General features: G+C 43.6%; 1 protein-coding gene across 4 annotated transcripts in view; it reads left to right on the top strand.

Moving 5' to 3' along the window:
• Nucleotides 1-22907, top strand: part of LOC134330945 (WD repeat-containing protein 7) — a 118164-nt gene that overhangs the window by 69708 nt on the left and 25549 nt on the right. For 3 of the 4 annotated variants that reach the window (XM_063012243.1, XM_063012242.1, XM_063012244.1), the window contains 2 exons: nt 6343-6567; nt 15741-15927. In XM_063012243.1, coding sequence (XP_062868313.1) covers nt 6343-6567; nt 15741-15927 — 412 coding nt within the window. Of the gene's footprint in view, nt 1-6342; nt 6568-15740; nt 15928-18140; nt 18609-22907 lie in introns of those variants that run through there. The other variant, XM_063012245.1, reaches the window with a different exon arrangement.

The raw sequence follows: 22907 nt of genomic DNA, 5'->3' as shown, positions 1-22907 counted from the left end.
CTCTCCGTCCCTCCGTGAGCTGAAGTCCAGACTTTCTCCCGAGCCTGAGAACCCTCAGATATCGCAGCGCGGCCCCGATCGATCGTATCACATTTTACCTGCCTGCGTATCGATGATCGATGGCGTCCAGGCAGGCCGAGCTCAGTGCATCATGGGAACTCGGGCTCGGCTGCTCGATAATCCGCTCCCTCTCAGCGCGGTACGTAACGTCCGCGGCCTTGTAGGATGTTTAAACGCGGCTTTTAAGCGGCGTGCCGCTTCCTGGACGCCGGATCTCGCGTTGCACACACACTGCGCTTCGGTTTCTTCCTGATCGAGGCTGTGTGTGTGTGTGTGTGTGTGTGTGTGTGTGTGTGTATGTTTGAAGACAACCAGCAGCTATTGGTTATTGATCAGAAGACAAAGAATCTTCTGGTCTTTTATTGTCTCTGAGTCTCAGTTCAGCTCCGTTTATTACAGTGAAGGAAACGAGATACAGAGATACCTGAAGATCTCACCCAAATATTGAAGTTATTTTAACTGTAAATATATAAATACTGTATACATTAAATATATAGAATATAAAAAATAAAAGCTTCTTCCCACCTCAATAACTTTGCTGAACACCACACTACACCTTTAACACCGCTAACACCCCGGAATACACACTGGACCTGTTATTTATTATCATTTATCTTTACATATCTGCACAATTATATACCCATTAAGACCCTCATGTATACAGTATTTGTATGTATGTATGTTGTTTATTTATTTCACATATCATATATATAGACCTAACACCACAATACATAAATAGTTCTAATTATTAACTATAACTATAGATATATACTGTAAGTTTAGTGTTTACGTCTGTCTCTCTAGCTCTCTGTCTATCTGTCTGTCTGTCAGTTTGTCCGTCCATCTGTCTGTCTGTCTATCATCTGTCTGTCTGTCTATATATCTATCTATCTGTCTAAATCTATCAATCCGTCTGTCTATCTATTTATCCGTCTGTCTGTCTGTCTGTCTGTCTGTGTATCTATCTATTTAAATCTGTCTGTCTATCTATCCGTCTGTCTGTCTGTCTGTCTGTGTATCTATCTATATATCTATCTATATGTCTGTCTGTCTATCTATCTTTCTGTTTGATATATATATATATATAAATGTGGAACCTATATAACTATAAGTGTCCTGTTAAAGCTGGTCTTTTCCTTCACTCTTGTATGTTCAGTACCAGCGTGTGTGTGTTTGTGTTTTTCTGTCTCTCTGATTGTTGGCTGTATTTTCGGAGCGGCTCTTAATTGATGCGCCCGGCCGCTTAATAATCTTATTTCCGTCCGAGCTCGACTTGCCCAGATCGTCTCTTTTTGAAAAGATTAATAAGGTTGGTTTATGAAGAAAGGGGGCAGCGCGCCGTCGTCCGGCCTCTTTACTTTATTATGTTTGAAAGCAGCGAGCAGCAAATAGGATTTAGATACAATATCATTAAAATAGATCTGGGCTCTATCAAAGGTGCAGGATCAATACGCTTCAAAAATCGATCTGTTACAGCCTGGACTTCATGTTTCTGTGTCGGGGGGAGGAGAGAGAGACAGCGAGAGAGAGACAGAGAGAGAGACAGCGAGAGAGAGACAGCGAGAGAGACAGTGAGAGAGACAGAGAGAGAGACAGCGAGAGAGAGACAGAGAGCAGGATCAGGAATATTCTCTCCACAGAAGCGTGATGTGATCCATCAGTGTCTCGTTTATTAAAGATTTAAGTATCGGTGCGCAGCTTCAGTCTAAATCCTCATTTTAAATCATTTTATCTGCTGTTACATCAGAGAAATACAGAAGAAATCATCTTGACTTTGTGTTGATGCTTAAATGCTGCAAAATACATCAAAATCAGTTTATCTTTTAAATAGATTCTTATTATCTGGAAATATTTAATAATATTTAATAATAATGTACTGTGTTTACTGATGCTCACATTAAAGATATAAAATAAGTAAATCACATGTATTAATATAAAGATTTTTACTCACCCACTACAACAATATAATAATAACAAGTTATAAATTATTATTATTAATAATTATAATACTGGCAATAATAATAATTATTATTATATAATAACTGACAACAATGATATTGATCGTAATTATACTATTATTATTAGCAGTATTAATATTGTGAGTGTGTGTGTGTATGTGTGTGTATATTGTGAGAGAGAGTGTGTGTGTGTGTGTGTTTGTATGTGAGTATGAGTGTGCGTGTGTGTGTGGTTCTGAGTGTGTGTGTGTGTGTGTGTGTATGTGGTTCTAAGAGTGTGTGTGTGTTTGTATGTGAGTATGAGTGTGCGTGTGTGTGGTTCTGAGTGTGTGTGTGTGTATGTGGTTCTGAGAGTGTGTGTGTGAGTGTATGTGTGTGTGTGCATGTGTGACTGTGTATGGGGTTCTGAGAGAGTGTGTTTGTGTGAGAGTGAGTGAGTGTGTGTGTGTATGTATGTGAGTGTTAGTGTGAATGTGTGTGTGTGTGTGTGTATGTGGTTCTGAGAGAGTGTGTGTGAGTGTATGTGTGCATGTGTGACACTGTATGGGGTTCTGAGAGAGAGTGTTTGTGTGAGAGTGAGTGAGTGTGTGTGTATGTGAGTGTTAGTGTGAATGTGTGTGTGTGTGTGGTTCTGAGAGTATGTGTGTGTGTTTGTATGTGACTGTGTGTGTGTATGTGGTTCTGAGAGAGTGTGTGTGAGTGTGTGTGAGTGTATGTGAGTGTGTGTGTGCATATGTGTGACTGTGTATGGGGTTCTGAGAGAGAGAGTGTTTGAGTGTGTGTGAGTCGGTTTGTGTATGTGTGAGAGTGTTAGTGTGTGTGTGTGTGTGATCTCATGCAGTGTCTGACGTGGACTCTGGTTAACCAGCTCAATCAGTTATTGACCTCAGCTATAGAGAGGAGGCACTTAGACTAACCGGCTTACGTGGAAAGTGTGTGTGTGTGTGTGTGTGTGTGTGTGTGTGTGTGTGTGTAAATCAGAGAATCTTTGATTTACACACACACACACACACACCACCTTCCTTCAAGATCTCAGCTGTGTTTTAACCCTACGCCAAAACGTATCTTTTGAATAGTGTTAAACATAACCAGGAGTGTTTAGGATTACGTCAAGGGCTTAGCGACAACTCTTCCAGGATCTCACAACAGATGCAAAACACCTGAACAAGTACGAACATCTTTGGCTAATAAAAAAGGGGCGAATAAATAACTCAGTGTGTGTTTTTTTGGTGCTACGGTTCAAACCTGCTCGGTTGGGTACCTCACAGATAAGCCCCACCCCTCCGTCTCTCAGAGATGCTCTGGCCTCTCGGGTCAGGGGCCGCGCGAGAGCCAATCAGAGGCGATTGATGAAATTGGGCTGTAATTGAATCAGGACTGAGGTGACCGTGTCTGCTGCTCCACGCCGAAGTACCAGGCGGAGGGAATCGAATTAGTCCCTCCTGATCCGAAATCTAATAGAGCTGATTTTATAGAAATCAGAACAGGAGGGGTGCAGGAGTGTCTTCATCCTGGAACAGGAAGGGTCCTTCCCTAAACTGTTAGAAGCACACCATTTCCTTTATATGATTGATTTATCACACGTCAGTGTATAGTGACACATCAGTGCGCTCTGAGTGCTGATCCCAGGTTTGGATAGAATTTTGAGGGTGGCGTCAGGACGGGTTTCCTAAATACGGAACAGCCGTGTCGTGTCGTATGCTATCAGCCGGTCGGGCGTCTGTGTGGACGTGATTGGCTAATCTGTGAAGGGAGGGACGACCAAAACAGCCCGGCTATTGTGAGGTGCACATGTCAGAGCGCTCTCGGTGCAGGTCCCACGCCTGGATAGAAATAGGAGGGTGGCATCAGGAAGGGCATTCTGTCTGTGTCTGTCTGTCTATCTATCTGTCTGTCTGTCTGTGTGTGTCTGTCTGTCTGTCTATCTATCTATCTGTGTCTGTCTGTTTATCTATCTATATCTGTCTATCTATCTCTGTCTGTCTATCTATCTGTCTGTCTGTGTCTGTCTATTTATCTATCTATATCTGTCTGTCTATCTATCTCTGTCTGCCTATCTATCTGTCTGTCTCTGTCTGTCTGTATGTCTATCTATCTGTCTGTGTCTGTTTGTCTGTCTATCTATCTATCTATATCTGTCTATCTATCTATTTGTCTGTCTGGCCTGTCTATCTATCTATCTGTCTGTCTGTCTGTCTAGCTGTCTGTCTGTCTGTCTTGTCTGCTTATCTGTCTGTCTGTCCTGTTTGTCCTGTCCTGTTTGCCTGTCTTGCCCAGTCTTGTCTGTCCTGTCTTGTTTGTCCTGTCTGTCTGTCTGTTTGTCTGTCTATCTATCCATTCGTCTGTCTGTCTGTGTATCTAGTCTGTCTGTCTATCTGTCTGTTTGTCTTTTCTATCTGTCTGTCTGTCTGTCTATTTATCTATCTATATTTGTCTGTCTATCTATCTGTCTGACTGTCTGTTTGTTCTGTTTGTCTGTCTATTTATTTGTCTGTCTCTATCTGTCTGTCTGTCCTGTCTGTCTATCTGTTTATATATCTATCTATATCTGTCTGTCTCTATCTATCTGTCTGTCCAGTCTGTCTGGTCTGTCTGTCCTGTCTGTCTGTCTGTCCTGTCTATCTGTCTGTCTGTCTTTCTATCGATCTCTATCTATCTATCTATCTATCTGTTTATCTGTCTATCTGTCTGTCTATCTATCAGTCTGTCCTGTCTGTCTGTCTATCTGTCTGTCTATCTGTCTGTCTATCTATCTATCTATCTATCTATCTATCTATCTATCTATCTATCTATCTATCTATCTATCTGTCTGTCTATCTATCAGTCTGTCCTGTCTATCTGTCTATCTATCTGTCGTCTGTCTCGATCGGTCTGTCTGTCTATCTATATCTGTCTGTCTATCTATCTGTCTGTCTATCGATCTGTCTGTCTGTCTGTCTGTCTATCGATCTGTATCTGTCTGTCTATCTATCAGTCTGTCCTGTCTGTCTGAAAGCTGTCTTTTCAGTGTGGTTTTCTTTGCTAATCTTTGTTCCTAGCGCTCTGTCGCGCGCGGCGTGTTGCTGCTAGCTCTCTGTTCGTTTGGAAACACCTGTCTCCTGTGTTTCCGTCTCTCTGCGTTTCCTTTTTCTCTCCTCCTGATTGTCCTCCGCGTTTCTTCCTTCTCTCTCCGTCTCTGAGGAATCGGAGGAAGCCGATTGGTCAGCGTTCAGATGGAGATCAGGTGACCAAGCCAAGCGGTCAGCGAGTGCTAGCCTTTGTTCTCCGGCCGCGCAGAACAGCGAGCGCACGTGTGCACACCCCGGTAGCGTAGTTCAGAGGTCAATACGCGAGGCGTTGTGCGGCGTTCGGCTCTTTGTGCGCGCGCGCGTGCCTAATTGAGGAGGGGCGGAGTCCTGCGGAGAAATAAAAGCCCTCCACCCGCCCACGGCTTCCGAAAGCGTCGCCCCCCTCCGGCGCTCCTCATTGTGGGGTGCAGGCCGCGGGAGGGGCGGGGTGCGCGTGCTCCATTAAGCTACCCGACCCTGACCGTGACCCTGCTGGAACCTGGGCCCCCGTTTTACAAAGCACACACACACACACACACACTCACACACACACACACACACACACCGGGCCCCCGTTACAAAGCACACACACACACACACACACACACACACACACAGGGCCCCCGTTTTACAAAGCACACACGCTCACACACACTCACTCACACACACAGGGCCCCCGTTTCACAATGCACACACACACACTTAGGGCCCCTGTTTCATAATGCACACACACACACAGGGCCCCCATTTTACAATGCACACACACACACACACACACACACACACACAGGGCCCCTGTTTCACAATGCACACACACACGCAATCACACGCACACACACACACACACACACCCCACACAATGCAACCACATGGACACGTGCCTTAGGCCTGTCTTTAACTACACCATATGAATACACACTGTGTAACAACACACACACACGCACACACAATGCAGCCGCATGGACACGTGCCGTTAACTTCACCAGATGAATACACACACACACACACACACACACACACTGTAGGCCTCTGCTTCACAATACAGACTCACCAGGACCTCAGTGTGTCCTCAGACTTCTGCGTTTACCACACCAGCACGTGTTCCTGGACCTCCACTTAAAAACACATTTGAATAAATCTGGCACCTGGTTCCTCTTTACAGGGTTCCTGACCTCACAATAAACTGGGACGTCCTGTAGATAAAAGTTTACACATCCTCGTGAGGAGCGGGTCTGTCCTCAGTCTGTAACAGCGTAACTCTCTCTCTCTCCTCACAGGCTGCCTCTCGAACCTCCCCCCGAGCGCCAAGAAGATCTCCAACTCGTACGAGGAGCGGCGTAAGCAGGCCACGGCCATCGTCCTGCTGGGCGTGATCGGAGCCGAGTTCGGGGCCGAGATCGAGCCGCCCAGACTGCCGTCCCGTCCCAGGACCAGCGGGCAGGCGCCCGACGGCTTCGGCCTCACCACCGGCGGCTCCAACTACTCGCTGGCTCGCCACACCTGTAAGTACAGCCGCCAGCGCACCACGTACCCACCTCACCGAGTCCCTGACATGTAAAAACGTTTGCCCCGTCGTCCATCGCATGACATCACAAGTCATGATTCGACTGAATGGGAACAAATTCCCACACACACACTCCAAACTCTACTTTAGCTTATGGTTGGGTGTCTATATATTTTTGTGATTTTTTTTTGAGTGAGTTTGTAGTAATAGTAACATAGTACTACTAATACTAGTAGAAATAACATAGTAATAGCAGTAGTATTAATAGTAATAGTACCAGTATTATTAGTAGTAATAGCAGTAGTATTAATAGTAATAATAACAGTAATAGTAGTTGTATTATTAGTAATATTAGTAGTAATAGCAGTAGTATTAATAGTAATAATAACAGTAATAGTAGTTGTATTATTAGTAATATTAGTAGTAATAGCAGTAGTATTAATAGTAATATTACTCATGATGTTAGTAGTAATAGAATTAGTAATAAGTGATGTTAGTATTAATAGTACTAGTAATATTAGTAATAATTGCATTAGTTTTGATAGTAATAGTATTAGTAATAAAATCAGTAATAGTAGTCGTATTTATAGTAATAGTAGTAATAGCATTAGTAATAAAAGTAATATTAGTATTAATAGTAATAGTATTAGTAATATTAGTAGCAATAGCTTTAGTAGTAGTTGTACTTGTAATGATAGTAGTAATAGAATTAGTAATAATAGTGATATTAGTATTAATAGTACTAGTAATGATAGTAGTAATAGCAGTAGTATTAATAGTAATATTACCAGTAATATTAGTAGTAATACCATTAGTATTAATAGTAACATCAGTAGTATTATCAGTAGTGTTAATAGTATTAGTACTAGTAATAGTAGTAGCAATAGCATTAGTAATAATAGTGATATTAGTATGAATAGTAATAGTATAAGTAACATTAGTAGTAATAGCAGTAGTATTAATAGTAATAGTTCTAGGTATATTAGTATTATTAGTAATATTAACAGTTATGTTGGTAGTAAAAGTGTCAGTAATAGTAATATTACTAGTAGTAGAGTTAGTAGCAATAATAATAACAGCAGTAATATAGAAATATTATAGTACTAGTATTATTAATAGTAAGTTAGGTAGTAATAATAGTAATATTAGTTAGTGCAGACTGAACAATCGAGTGTAAACGTCAGACTTTCACTGTACTGTGGAAATGAACCTGCATTAGTGAGCAGTGGTGTGTGTGTGTGTGTGTGTGTGTGTGTGAACGATTAGCTTTAGCCTTTCGATGGAGCGTAACAAAGTTCAGACCGGTCGCCTCTCTATCCAATCAGTGCGCGGCATTAAAGTCACGGTCCAGCGCGGAGTAATCAATACGATTGGATCTGTACGTTCTCGTTACAGTCCGGGTTACAGACCTGAACCTGAACACTGTGTGTGTGTGTGAGAGAGAGAGAATATATAATATAACGTGAAGCTCTCTCGCCCAGTAACTCACCAGTTCTCTCTCTCTCTCTCCTGAGATGGAGCTTCATCAGGTGTATAAGATAAGCTAATATCAGACCGGATTACTGGAGCCGTGCGACCGTATCGTCCGATAAAAGGACAGAGAGAGAGAGAGAGAGAGAGAGAGAGAGAGAGAGAGAGAGGCAGCATGAGAACGAGAGGACTGAAACCAGGGCTTCATAACCATAACCGAATTCTAGCTGACGTTATTCCAGAGCTGTATACTAGCCATGTTAGCTCTGTGTGTGTGTGTGTGTGTGTGTGTGTGTGTGTGTGTGTGTGTGTGTGTGTGTGTGTGTGTGTGTGTGTGTGTGTGTCTGGTGGTCAGTCGTTCCCTCGAATTCTCCTCTTACAGGCACCTCAGTATATACGTGTTATTCTTATTAACATCACTACAATACAATCAACACATGAGCTGTAATAGTAATGTTAGCAGTTATGTTAGTAGTACTAGTAGTAGCAGTATTAGTAGTTATGTTGTTAGTAGTAATAATGGCAGCAATAGTAACATTAGGTGTAATTGAGTTAGTAGTAATAGTAATATAAATAGTAGTAGCAATATTAGTCGTAGTAGCAGTAGTGCTAATAGTAATATTGGTAGTAATATCATTATTATTAATAGTAATAGTAGTGCTAGTAATAGTAATAATTAAAAAATAAGTGATAAATTAGAAATAATAGTAATAATAAGTAGTAATAAAAGTTATATTATATTAGTAGTAAATGCTAATTTTAGTATTAGCAGCAGTAGTATTAATAGTAATAGTAGAGCTATCATTAGTAATATTAATATTAATAGTTATGCTGTAAGTAGTAATAGTAATAAATAAGAAATAATAGTAATAATAATAGTAGTAATAATAGTATTATTATATTAGTAGTAAATGCTAATTTTAGTATTAGCAGCAGTAGTATTAATAGTATTAGTAGTGCTATTAGTAATAGTAATAATAATAGTTATATTGTTAGTAGTAACAGCGACAGTAATAGTAATATTAGTAGTAGTAGAGTTAGTAGTAATATTAATAGCACTAGTAATATTAGTAGTAATAGCAGTAGTATTAATAATAATAGTGAAATTGTGACAGTAATAGTAATATTAGTAGTAGAGTTAGTAGTAAATTTAATAGCACTAGTAATATTAGTAGTAATAGCAGTAGCATTAATAATAGTAGTAGTAAAAATTGTGACAGTAATAGTAATAATTTTAAAATGTAGTAGTACTAGTACTATTAATAGTAAGATAAGATTCCTTTAATGATCCCCATGGGGGAAATTCGAGAAATTAGTAATAGTATAAGTAGTAATAGTAGCAATAACAGTAGTACTAGTAACATTAGTAACTAAAGCACTTGTAGTAATTGTAATGTTAGTATTAATAGTAATATTAGCAGAATTAATTTTAGGCCCTTAACTCTTAATTGCATGACATGTATCCGGTCAAATGTTTTACATATTTAAATGTTTCTCAATAATTATTATTACTGCATAAACACTGACTGTCTCACACACACACACACACACACACACACACACACACACACACACACACACACACACACACACAGACAGAGTAGAATAATTGTGGCGCCCTGTAACTAAATGCTGTTCTATAACCCGGACTGATTTCCATCTTGTGTACATTTGTTTGTGTTTGTCTGGACTCGGTGTTCACATGTTCCACATCTGTCCTGATGTGTCACTGCGTGGATCAGTTGTCGTTCTGAACTCTGTGTGTGAGCAGCTGAATGTCGGACGAGCAAAAAAAAAAATCACAGGTTTAGTAGACTTTCTATCATCCTGCAGCAAGGTCAGCGTGTGTGTGTGTGTGTGTGTGTGTGTGTGTGTGTGTGCGTGCATGTGTGTGTGTGTGTCTGCGGCCTTCAGAAAAAAGTGTGTGTGTGTTGGGGGGGGGGGGGGGGGGTGATGAGGCAGTCATGCTTCTGTGTTGAAATACAAAGCATCACACCTGAGGGCAGTGACAAGGTCAGCTAACAGCAACACCTGAGCTCACACACACACCACACACACACACACACACACACACCACACACACACACACAGCCTTTCACTCTCAAGGCTAACGCGTCGCTTTACTTTTGGGTCTCGAAGCTAAAAGGAATAGATTAACACTTCAAGGGACCAATTTCACTTTAAAAACCTGGCAGACTACATTTTGTGGTCACTGGACCTACAGAGCTAGTAGGTACATGTAGGTTGGGAATGTTAGATGGTTCTCTTCACTGGAACCAAAAAGATGAGCTCAAACCAATAGACTCAGGTTAAGACCACACTTATCAGACAGTCATGTCTGGAAACCTAGTGATCTCTCTACGTCATCCTACACTCCCGGGAAGAGGGCGTGTCTAAATTCTTAGATTCCTTAAAATGCTCCTACTGAGGCGCCTTAATTCTGAGTGATGATCCGACTGCGTAACAAGGGAGCGTCCGATCAGTGCAGCTCTGGTCAGCATGGCTCACATGAGTGAGTGACTGGATGACAACATGACAAACTCACTAATTAAAACTGCTGTCCACATACTTTCGAGCTCGTGTTGTTTTCTTCCTCCTCACGTACACTCAGACCTCTCTGTGTTTGTGGTGTAGCCTTTGCGGGCCTTTCTTCTCTCTGTGTGTCGCTCGGCCGTCCTCGGGCGCAGCTGAATAATTTAGTGCGAGGGACGGAGTGTGTGTGTGTGTGTGTGTGTGTGTGTGGACGTGTCGGAGGTGGCGAGGCGCGCCCGAGCTGCAGGGTCGGTCCGGGCCGTAATCGGCGGTCGACTGAGAAGTGCTTTTAAAACGCGTTATTGCACAATAAAACCCACAAGTGCACCATTACAGCTGGGTTTAACAGGAGCCAAGGACCCAAACGGGTGGGAAGGGGGGTGCAGGGGGTGCACCACTATTGGGGGGATGCTTCCGGTGATGCTGCACTACAGTGTGCATGTGGGACAGTGTTAGCCTAGTGGGCCGAGCTTTGGGCTGTCAGCTCTGCCAGTCAGTCCCTGTTGGCCCTTTTTGCTCCACCAGGGGGTTGGTGGGGCGGTTTGGGGCGTACAATGGCTATTCTAGTCTATGTATATGTAATTACGCCCTCTGCTGGCTGGTCACAGAGACGGGGGATAATAGGGATCGTGCGTGACTCTCCGTGCACGATACGGATCTCCATACAAACCCGACTGGTGCAGGTAAAAAAAAACAGTTATACTGCACGTATGTCGGAGGGGGCGTGTCTTAGTCACGGCCCTCCTCGGTCGATCTGGGAATTGGATATGACTAAACTGGAGGAAAATTGGAGGGGGGGTGCATAAAAATTTTTTAAAAAGTACATGGGTACTAATATCGAACCCTGAAATGGTACGAGCTCAGGGTCATAAACCAAAATCTCATGTCTGCAGTGCGCATGGGTGTAATATTTGGGCGTCTACATACTTTTGGTCGCGTGGGGCGTGTTAAAAAGTGCTTGAAGTCCCTTTTAAGCGTCTCACGAAGGCTTCACGCGGAACAGCAGCCTTCACCTCTTCACCACGTCTTCTTCCCCGCGGCCGCATCGATCTCGCCTCCGCGTCTGATTTGGCCTCGGCAGGGGCCTCGGAGACGGCGGGAGAGAGAGAAGAAAGGAGAGAAAGGGGTAAAGAAAGAACCGGGGAGGGTACGCTGGAGTGAAATAGAGGGGCGAGGCGCAGGAGGCCCTGCGGTAACTTCTGCTGACCCGTGCTGCTGAACGGTGGGTTGCCAGAGTGGGCGAAATCACATCAACCGATTGTCTGTGAACCCTGACAAGCAGTCGCACTAATCAGTGTGTCAAACAAGCGCAGTAAACAAACCTCAAAGCGTATTTATTTATTTATTTATTTATTTATTTATTAGCACCTGGCGGCCCTTTCAGCAGGCCCTACATACAGTCAGTCCTTGACTACCCGCGTAAACTCGATAAAACACCCGCAGATGATGTCAGAGGCAGAACTGTGTGTTTTTTCCTGACTGAACTATTTCTTTAAGAGAAGGAAGCGACGTTTCCCCTCCGTCTCCACATTTCTTCCTAATTTCTCTCCCCCTCTCCTTCCCTAATTAGCTCCTCGGCTCCCGGCCTCTAATGTGACATGTTTATTGCCTTAACTAGCGACTCATTAGCCCCGCGGATGTTTTGTCAATATTAATTCATTCGTTGGAGCCGGGTCAACCTTTAAACCAAGATGTCCGCTCTGAGGAACGGGGCCGAGCGTCTCGGGGCCCTGGGAGCGGCTCCGCGGGGGCGGTAAATTCGGCCCCGCGTTCAGAGTAATTAGCTGATACGCCTGTTAAGTGAAATACGGGTGTGAAGTCGTGTTCAATACCCAGAGCAACACGGCGAATTAGGTGTGTGTGTGTGTGTGTGTGTGTGTGTGTGTGTGTGTGTGTGTGTGTGTGTGTGTGTGTGTGTGTGTGTTGAGCTTGATCCTCACCACTATGTTTTTAGAGACCCACATAAACACAACAGACTCTATTTGAACATGAAGGACCTCATGTGAAGCAGTTAATAGTGTGGGTGCCGCTCAGCTTCAAGGTCCTGGGTACCTGGGTTCGAACTAGTCACTTTCCAGTGAGGAAACATGTCACATGACAAACTATTAAAACTGTTAGCTACAATAACAGCCACTTTTCAGAGAGTAATACCTGGAACTAAAAAAAAAAAAAAGAAGGCGTGCAAATTCATCTGAATAATGTTAAAATAAAAATATTAATAAATCTGAATAATGTTAAAATGAAAAAAAAAAAAAAAAAATCTGACTAATGTTGGAATAAAAATATTTTAAAAAATCTGAATAATGTTAAAATAAAAATCTGAATAATGTTAAAATAAAAGTCTGAATAATGTTAAAATACAAATCTAAAAAAACTGAATAATGTTAAAATAAAAATCTAAAAAAAACTGAATAATGTTAGAATAAAAATCTGAATAATGTTAGAATAAAAATCTAATGAATTCTAAATAATGTTAGAATAAAAATCTTTAAAAAATCTAAATAATGTTAGAATAAAAATCTGAATAATAAAAATCTAAAGAATTCTAAATAATGTTAAAATAAAAATCTAAATAATTCGAAATATTATTAGAATAAAAATCTAAGTAAATCTGAATGTTACAAATATTTAAAAAATCTAAATAATATTAGAATAAAAATCAAAAAATATCTTAATATTGTTAGAATAAAAATCTAAATAAATCTGAATGATATTAGAATAAAAATGGAAAAATATCTAAATACTGTAGAATAAAAATTAGAATAATGTTAGAATGAAAATCTAAATAATTCTGATGTTTGGATGTAACTTCTGTCCTGCTGATGTTTTTGGTCGTACTGAAGAATTCATCCTCACTAAACACCCCTCGTCTCTCTCTCTGTTACGTCCGTCTCGGTGTGGCTCCATCATCCTCTGTTGCCGTGGTAATTAGGAGCGCTGATGAGCCGGTTACCGGGAGAGTTGTTGCCGTGGAGCAGACGGAGATGAATTGCAGCTGCGTGCAGGATAATTGTGTCTGTGATTATTTAGCAGTTCATCCATCAGCAACAACATAAAAATTGATCCGGACCGAGCGACAGAGCGACAGTTTAGATTCTGTACTGTCTTATTCTGTTTTCTTCTTTTCTTCTTTGTGTGTGTGTGTGTGTGTGTGTGTGTGTGTGTGTGTGTGCATGTGCATGTTTGGACATTGTTTGGACATACCCACAGATAATACCTGGAATGCAGCAGCAGTTTTTGCAGCAGCGGTTTAGGGAAGGTCCTTTCCTGTTTCAGCATGACCCATGTGCATAAAGCAAGACATGAACAAAGCTCTGTGTGTGTGTGTACAAGTGTGTGTGTGTAAATGTGTATGTGTGTGTGTGTACAAGTATAAGTGTGTGTACAAGTGTGTGTGTGTACACGTGTGTGTGTACACGTGTGTGTGTACACGTGTGTGTGTACATGTGTGTGTGTACACAAGTGTGTGTGTATGTGTACAAGTGTGTGTGTGTGTACATGTGTGTGTGTACAAGTGTGTGTGTGTACATGTGTATGTGTGTGTACAAGTATAAGTGTGTGTACAAGTGTGTGTGTGTGTGTACATGTGTGTGTGTACAAGTGTGTGTGTGTGTACATGTGTGTGTGTACAAGTGTGTGTACAAGTGTGTGTGTGTACATGTGTATGTGTGTGTACAAGTATAAGTGTGTGTACAAGTGTGTGTGTGTGTGTACATGTGTGTGTGTACATGTGTGTGTGTACATGTGTGTGTGTACATGTGTGTGTGTACAAGTGTGTGTGTATTACACACAAGTTTGTCTGTCTACTTGCTGTGGGTAGCCTAGTGGGTAGAGCTTTGCACCATCAATCAATGGGTTGTGGGTTTGAATCCCAGCTCTGCCATGCAACCACTGTTGGGCCCTTGAGCAAGGCCCTTAACTTTCTCAGCTCCAGGGGCGCCGAACATTCGTCCATCCTTTCACCGCTGAGTGTGTGTGTGTGTGTGTGTGTGTGTGTGTGTGTGTGTGTGTGTGTGTGGTATTAGTCTTGATTGCTGAGTGTTTCTGAGAGCAATAGAGTAGCACAAGCCCCTCATCACACTCACACACACTCACACACACTACATTTATCTCAGTGAGGGGGAAAGTGTGTGTGTGTGTGTGTGTGTGAGTGTGTGTGTGTGTGTGTGTGTGTGTGTACCCCATCATTAGCTTAGATTGTACGTATGTGTGTGTAATTGTGGTTTGCCTTTGTGCTGTCTTTACACTGATTGCAGTGTGTGTGTGTGTGTGTGTGTGTGTGTGTGTGTGTGTGTGTGTGTGGTATTCCTGTCACTTTGTGAAATAGGTGGACAGACTTACAGTCTTATTGCCCACTTTCACTCACGCCACACACACACACACACACACACACACACACACACTGTGTGTCCCCTAAATGCCTTTTGCTGTCTCGCAGCACCGTCGTCGTGGAGATTTAGAGCCACGAAGAGGCGGGAAAAGAAGAAAAGCGTCCACCATTATGTCATCCGCTGTCTGCAGCCGTGATTTCCAGCCACACACACACACACACACACACACACACACACACACACTCACACACACACACTCTCTCGTGGACGTAAATCTATCACAACTGTTTGTGCTTAAACTTCCTCTCGGTTACTGAAACAGCCACTAGTTTTTTGCACATAACTGCAGGAATTGTCCTCAATTCAGCTAAAAGAGGTTATTAAGTCATATCCAATTCCCTGATCGTATTTAACCTCCACCTCTGACACGTGTGCAGTAGCACCGCTTCTTTTCACCTGCACCATGCGGGTTCATATGGAGATCCGTATCAAGCACAGAGAGTCACGCACTGATCTTGATTAACCCCCGTCTCTGTGCAGTACCATCAATCAGCCAGCAGGGGTCATAATTGCAGCAGATATGAGGAACTCCCTGACCCGAGGGCATATTTTACCACTGCGACACCCTGGTGCCCCAATTTTTCCACTGCTCCGAAGTCCAACAGCTCTATGCTTTACCCCGCTCCAGCTCACATCATGATCATCTTCTGCTCTTGCTCCTGGGCCAATTTCACACCGCCGCCCAGCCGACCGGTACCACAGCTGAGACTCGAACTGACGGTTTGTGATTTGACTCTCTCTCTCTCTCTCTCTCTCTCTCTCTCTCTCTCTCTTTAAGGTAAGGCGCTGACGTTCCTCCTCCTTCAGTCCCCGAGCCCCAAACTTCCCGCCCACAGCACCATCCGCCGCACGGCCATCGATCTGATTGGTCGAGGCTTCACCGTGTGGGAGCCGTACATGGACGTGTCGGCCGTGCTCATGGGTCTGCTGGAGCTGTGCGCCGACGCCGAGAAACAGCTCGCCAAGTCAGTACAGATGCACACGCACAATCACACACTCACTCACACACACAAAATAACACACTCGCACAAACTCACACACACACATACACTCACAAACACTCACACAGATACATACGTATATATATATACACACACACACTCATTAACTCACACACACATACTCACTCTACACACAAACACTCACACATATATACACACACACACTCATTAACTCACACACTCACAAGCACACACACACTTTCCCATAGACACACATGGATAAAACAATATACATCATAACACACTACAGCTGGGATCCGGGGTTCAAATCGTAGTAGTGCTATCGGCCGGTTGGGCGTCTGCACGTATATGATCGGCTGAGGAGCCTAGCCAGTGGAAGGTGCGCTCTCAGTGCCTCTCCCAGGCCCAGATAAATAAGGGAATCTGGCGTAAAAACTGTGCCAGATCAGGTGACGTGGCGCCCCCTATGTACCGGATCAGCCGACAGTAATGTACAGTGTATCACAAAAGTGAGTACACCCCTCACATTTCTGCAGATATTTAAGTATATCTTTTCATGGGACAACACTGACAAAATGACACTTTGACACAATGAAAAGTAGTCTGTGTGCAGCTTATATAACAGTGTAAATTTATTCTTACCTCAAAATAACTCAATATACAGCCATTAATGTCTAAACAGCCGGCAACAAAAGTGAGTACACCCCTAAGAGACTACACCCCTAAATGTCCAAATTGAGCACTGCTTGTCATTTTCCCTCCAAAATGTCATGTGATTTGTTAGTGTTACTAGGTCTCAGGTGTGCATAGGGAGCAGGTGTGTTCAATTTAGTAGTACAGCTCTCAAACTCTCTCATACTGGTCACTGAAAGTTCCAACATGGCACCTCATGGCAAAAAAACTCTCTGAGGATCTTAAAAGACGAATTGTTGTGCTACATGAAGATGGCCAAGGCTACAAGAAGATTGCCAACACCCTGAAACTGAGCTGCAGCACAGTGGCCAAGATCATCCAGCGTTTTAAAAGAGCAGGGTCCACTCAAAACAGACCTCGCGTTGGTTGTCCAAAGAAGCTGAGTGCACGTGCTCAGCATCACATCCAACTGCTGTCTTTGAAAGATAGGCGCAAGAGTGCTGTCAGCATTGCTGCAGAGATTGAAAAGGTGGGGGGTCAGCCTGTCAGTGCTCAGACCATACGCCGCACACTACATCAAATTGGTCTGCATGGCTATCACCCCAGAAGGAAGCCTCTTCTGAAGTCTCTACACAAAAAAGCCCGCAAACAGTTTGCTGAAGACATGTCAACAAAGGACATGGATTACTGGAACCATGTCCTATGGTCTGATGAGACCAAGATTAATTTATTTGGTTCAGATGGTCTCAAGCATGTGTGGCGGCAATCAGGTGAGGAGTACAAAGATAAGTGTGTCATGCCTACAGTCAAGCATGGTGGTGGGAATGCCATGGTCTGGGGCTGCATGAGTGCAGCAGGTGTTGGGGAGTTACATTTCATTGAGGGACACATGAACTCCGATATGTACTGTGAAATACTGAAGCAGAGCATGATCCCCTCCCTCCGGAAACTGGGTCGCAGGGCAGTGTTCCAGCATGATAATGACCCCAAACACACCTCTAAGACGACCACTGCTTTATTGAAGAGGCTGAGGGTAAAGGTGATGGACTGGCCAAGCATGTCTCCAGACCTAAACCCAATAGAACATCTTTGGGGCATCCTCAAGCGGAAGGTGGAGGAGCGCAAAGTCTCGAATATCCGCCAGCTCCGTGATGTCGTCATGGAGGAGTGGAAAAGCATTCCAGTGGCAACCTGTGAAGCTCTGGTAAACTCCATGCCCAGGAGAGTTAAGGCAGTTCTGGGAAATAATGGTGGCCACACAAAATATTGACACTTCAGGAACTTTCACTAAGGGGTGTACTCACTTTTGTTGCCGGTGGTTTAGACATTAATGGCTGTATATTGAGTTATTTTGAGGGAAGAATAAATTTACACTGTTATATAAGCTGCACACAGACTACTTTTCATTGTGTCAAAGTGTCATTTTGTCAGTGTTGTCCCATGAAAAGATATACTTAAATATCTGCAGAAATGTGAGGGGTGTACTCACTTTTGTGATACACTGTATATATATATACTGTATATACACTACATGGACAAAAGTATTGGGACGCCCTTCTAATTATTAAATTCATGTGTTTCAGCCTTAGCAGTCATAACTTGTAATGAATCAATTGCATAAAGGAAATGATATGCTTCCGACTTTGCAGCAACAGTTTAGGGAAGGTCCTGTCCTGTCCAGCATGACTGTGCTTTATAAAGACATGAAGAAACTCCAGTGTCCTGAACAGAGTCCTGACTTATGCCCCACTCAACAGCTCTGGAATGAACCGAAACATAAACTGAGGCACAAATCCCCACAGACATACTTTAGAAAACATACACATTGATAGAAATTCCTGCCGAACATCCTGCCTTAGTGAACATCCGCCCGGGCGGACACACATCCGGACGAGGACGGATGTGGTAACACCACTGACGGGCTCTAATACGCTGTAATGATGTCTGCGCTGCTGGACATCAGGACCTTTTAAACTACAGGGAGACCCATACGTCTGCAGGTTAACCTCGACCGGGCGACTCCGCAAACCTGGTTAGCGGCATGAAGGATACCCCCGGACCCGGCGCGCCTCGTTAAGACGAAACCCTATCGGCGCAAAATTTATTATGAATACAAATACGTCTGCCTCGCCCGTAACGAGGTTAGCGCAAAATGGCGCTCATTTTTCAGGCGCCGGTCGGCGGGAGGGCGGGAGGGCGGGAGGAGCGCCAGAAACTCTGAAGATGGAAGATTCATCCCGGCCTCCTCCCTCCGCTTCCCTCTCCTACCCCGACCCCACCCGCCCCACACGCTTCTCATCCAGGTTCATCAATTACGCCGCGCTGACGCGTCCTCTTTTGTCTGACCCCCGCGCTCGACTCCGGCCGTGTTTTAGCTGGAGCAGATTCGTTTAGCGGAGGTGCGCGGACCCACGTGCGTACGTGCAGATGTGTGTGTGTGTGTGTGTGTGTGTGTGTGTTTTAGTGAAGCGAGGAAGCGAGATACACTCACACTTCGGCACCATTAGTCTCCGCAGGAAGCGCAGGTATTGATCCAGACGTTCGTGTGTTTCTTTATCATCTACATGTGTGCAGACGTGAACCAACAGAGTGAAATTCTGACCTTTACAGCCGAGGACTCGATATAATTCACCTCTTTTTATTACCATAATTTAACCCCGAGCAAATTCCTCCTGAAGGTCGAAAAATAAAAGGATAAAAACGCCGGAATCTGACGCCACTAATTTACTCTTATTTACTTGAAAACACTTTTCTAATAATGCACATAAATGGACAAAAAACTATTAGGACGCCACGTCTAATATTTGTATTCATGTGCTTCAGCTACAACAGTTGCTAACACCTGTAATAAATCAGCTATTGAAAGGGAATTAGTTTAGGGAAGGCCCCTGTTCCAGCACAAAGCAAGCTCTATAAGGACATGAAGAAAAGCCCTGACCTCAGCCCCTTTCCTGACCAACGCCAGTGACCACTCATACAAACGCTGTCATCTTTTGCCAAAACAGGGCAATCTGTAGCATAGTTCTTAAGGTGCTGTATTAGTAATCAGAAGGTCGCTGGTTCAAGCCTCACCGTTGCCAGGTTGCTGCTGTTGGGCCCTTAAGCAAGGCCCTAAACCCTTAATTGCTCAGACTGTAAACTGTAACTGTAATGTAAGTCACATTGGATAAAGAAATCTGTTAAATGTAAATGTAAAGTCTTGTAAGGTCCTGGGTTCGATTCCCAGGCGGGACGGTCCGGGTCCTTTCTGTGTGGAGTTTGCATGTTCTCCTTGTGTCTGCGTGGGTTTCCTCCGGGAGCTCCGGTTTTCTCCCATAGTCCAAAAACATGCAGTCAGGTTAATTGGAGATACTGAATTGCTCTATAGGTGAATGTGTGTGTGTGTGTGTGTGTGTCTGCCCTGCGATGCACTGGCACCCCGTCCAGGGTGTTACTGTGTGCCTTGCGCCCATTGAAAAGCTGGTATAGGCTCCAGCACCCACCCCCCGTGAGAAACCTTTAAGATCACACAGAGGTCGCTCTGAAATGGGACGTCCAACAGGCTCATGGTCAGGCGTCCAGATACTTTTGGTAATACAGTGTAATAATACAGTATAACTAGAATTGGCTCTGGGAGTGTAAACAGTGTAGTGATGCGCACTCGCACTTCCAAATGATCAGAACTGTGAGATACATTTGTTTGTTTCTTTGTGTGTGTGTGTGTGTGTGTGTGTGTTTGTGTGTGTGTGTGTGTGTGTGTGTTTGTGTGTGTGTTTGTGTGTGTTCCTGTAAAAGAAGAATTGACCGCAGAGTGCTTTTGTGCTTCTGTTAAGTTCTTTTCCACACCGATCGCTCTTCTGATCAAAGTCATTGATTAGTTATTGGCAGAGGACCGGAGCTTTAGAGTGTTAGAGACTGAGGATCAGTCACTTAGTGGCTCGTTTAACCTGATCTGTTTAACTGGATCAGTTTAACTGAATCTGTTTAGCTGGATCTGTTTAACCGGATCTGTTAAGCTGGATCTGTTTAACAGGATCTGTTTAGCTGGATCAGTTTAACTGGATCAGTTTAACTGAATCTGTTTAGCTGGATCTGTTTAACCGGATCTGTTAAGCTGGATCTGTTTAACAGGATCTGTTTAGCTGGATCAGTTTAACTGGATCTGTTTAGCTGGATCAGTTTAACCGGATCTGTTTAACCGGATCTGTTTAACTGGATCAGTTTAACCGGATCTGTTTAGCCTGGATCTGTTTAACCGGATCTGTTTAGCTGGATCAGTTTAACTGGATCAGTTTAACCGGATCTGTTTAACTGGATCAGTTTAACCGGATCTGTTTAACTGGATCAGTTTAACCGGATCTGTTTAGCTGGATCTGCTTAGCTGGATCAGTTTAACCGGATCTGTTTAACTGGATCAGTTTAACCGGATCTGTTTAACTGGATCAGTTTAACTGGATCAGTTTAACCAGATCTGTTTAGCCTGGATCTGTTTAGCCTGGATCTGTTTAACCGGATCTGTTTAGCTGGATCAGTTTAACTGGATCTGTTTAGCTGGATCTGCTTAGCTGGATCAGTTTAACCGGATCTGTTTAACTGGATCAGTTTAACCGGATCTGTTTAGCCTGGATCTGTTTAGCCTGGATCTGTTTGGTTGGATTCTGTTTAGGCGGATCTGTTTAACTGGATCTGTTTAGCCTGGATCTGTTTGGTTGGATTCTGTTTAGTCGAGTCTGTTTAACTGGATCTGTTTAGCTGGATCTGTTTAACTGAATCTGTTTAGGCAGATCTGTTTAACTGGATCTGTTTAGCCTGGATCTGTTTGGTTGGATTCTGTTTAGTCGAGTCTGTTTAACTGGATCTGTTTAGCTGGATCTGTTTAACTGAATCTGTTTAGGCAGATCTGTTTAACTGGATCTGTTTAGCCTGGATCTGTTTGGTTGGATTCTGTTTAGTCGAGTCTGTTTAACTGGATCTGTTTAGCTGGATCTGTTTAACTGAATCTGTTTAGGCGGATCTGTTTAACTGGATCTGTTTAGCCTGGATCTGTTTGGTTGGATTCTGTTTAGTCGAGTCTGTTTAACTGGATCTGTTGAATTCAGCTGCTGCAGTGTGTGTGTGTGTGTGTGTGTGTGTGTGTGTGTGTATGTGTATGTGTGTGTGTTTATGTTGGTTGTGTGTCAATGTTTAGTGAAGCAGCGACTCGTAAACTCTCCTACTCACCATCGAGTGTAGGTGGCACTGCAGCTACAGCCATCAGGACCAGCGTCTACCTCTCACTCACTCACACACACACACACACACACACACACACTAACACACACACACACACACACACAATATACCTCTCTCTCTCACACACACACACACACACACACACACACACACACACACACACAATATACCTCTCTCTCTCACACACACACTAACACACTATACCTCTCACTCACTCACACACACACACACACACACACACACACACACACACTAACACACACACACACTAACACACACACACACACACACAATATACCTCTCTCTCTCACACACACACTAACACACTATACCTCTCACACACACACTCACAAACGCATTCACACACACTCGGTTACTTTCTCATTCACACAGACTGTTGTTCTTTACCTTTCTCTCTCGCGCTCTCTCTCTCTCTCTCTCTCTCTCTCTCTCTCTTCGTTCGTCCGTCTCTCATTATAAGCTGTATCTGAATCAGTGGTGTATGAAGAGCTCAGGATTTGTCGAGACTCCTCCTGACTTATCGGCTTCGTTATCGTCCGCTGAATCTGGCAGAAATCATCGTTAGCTCTGTCACAGCGCTCAGTCCGAAACCGCGGTACAGTCTGGAATCAGATCACGTCTCATTATTTAGCTGCTGATTATAAAGCTGGTTTAAATGAATCTGTTTCTGATGTACATCAGAATATTATAATCATTCCTGCAGGGCTTTAATAAACTGGACGTTGGTCAGAATTCCAGTTTCCACCGTTATCCTTGGACTGGATGTTTAGCGCTGGAGCTGCAGGACTGATGGTAGCGCCAAACCCGAATCTTCTCACCACAAACCACATCCAGCTCTTAAGTACCGAGCTGCAGTCGAGCTCGTGTGGTTCAGGATGCAGTCAGGGTGGAGCTGATGGAAGATGTGCTCGTGATGCATGTCCAGGGACCAGATTTGTGAGACAGGTCTGTGAGAAGTATCTGTGAGATAGGTCTGTGAGCCGTGTCTGTGAGACAGGTCTGTGAGATGTGTCTGCGAGAGGTCTGTGAGATGTGTCTGTGAGACAGGTCTGTGAGACGTGACTGTGAGACAGGTCTGTGAGGCGTGTCTGCGAGACAGGTCTGTGAGATAGGTCTGT

This window comes from Trichomycterus rosablanca, chromosome 16 (genome assembly GCF_030014385.1).
Source record: "Trichomycterus rosablanca isolate fTriRos1 chromosome 16, fTriRos1.hap1, whole genome shotgun sequence".
Classification (NCBI taxonomy): Eukaryota; Metazoa; Chordata; class Actinopteri; order Siluriformes; family Trichomycteridae; genus Trichomycterus; species Trichomycterus rosablanca.
Note: the sequence above shows the minus strand (reverse complement) of the source record. Positions and strands in the feature narration are given on the sequence as shown.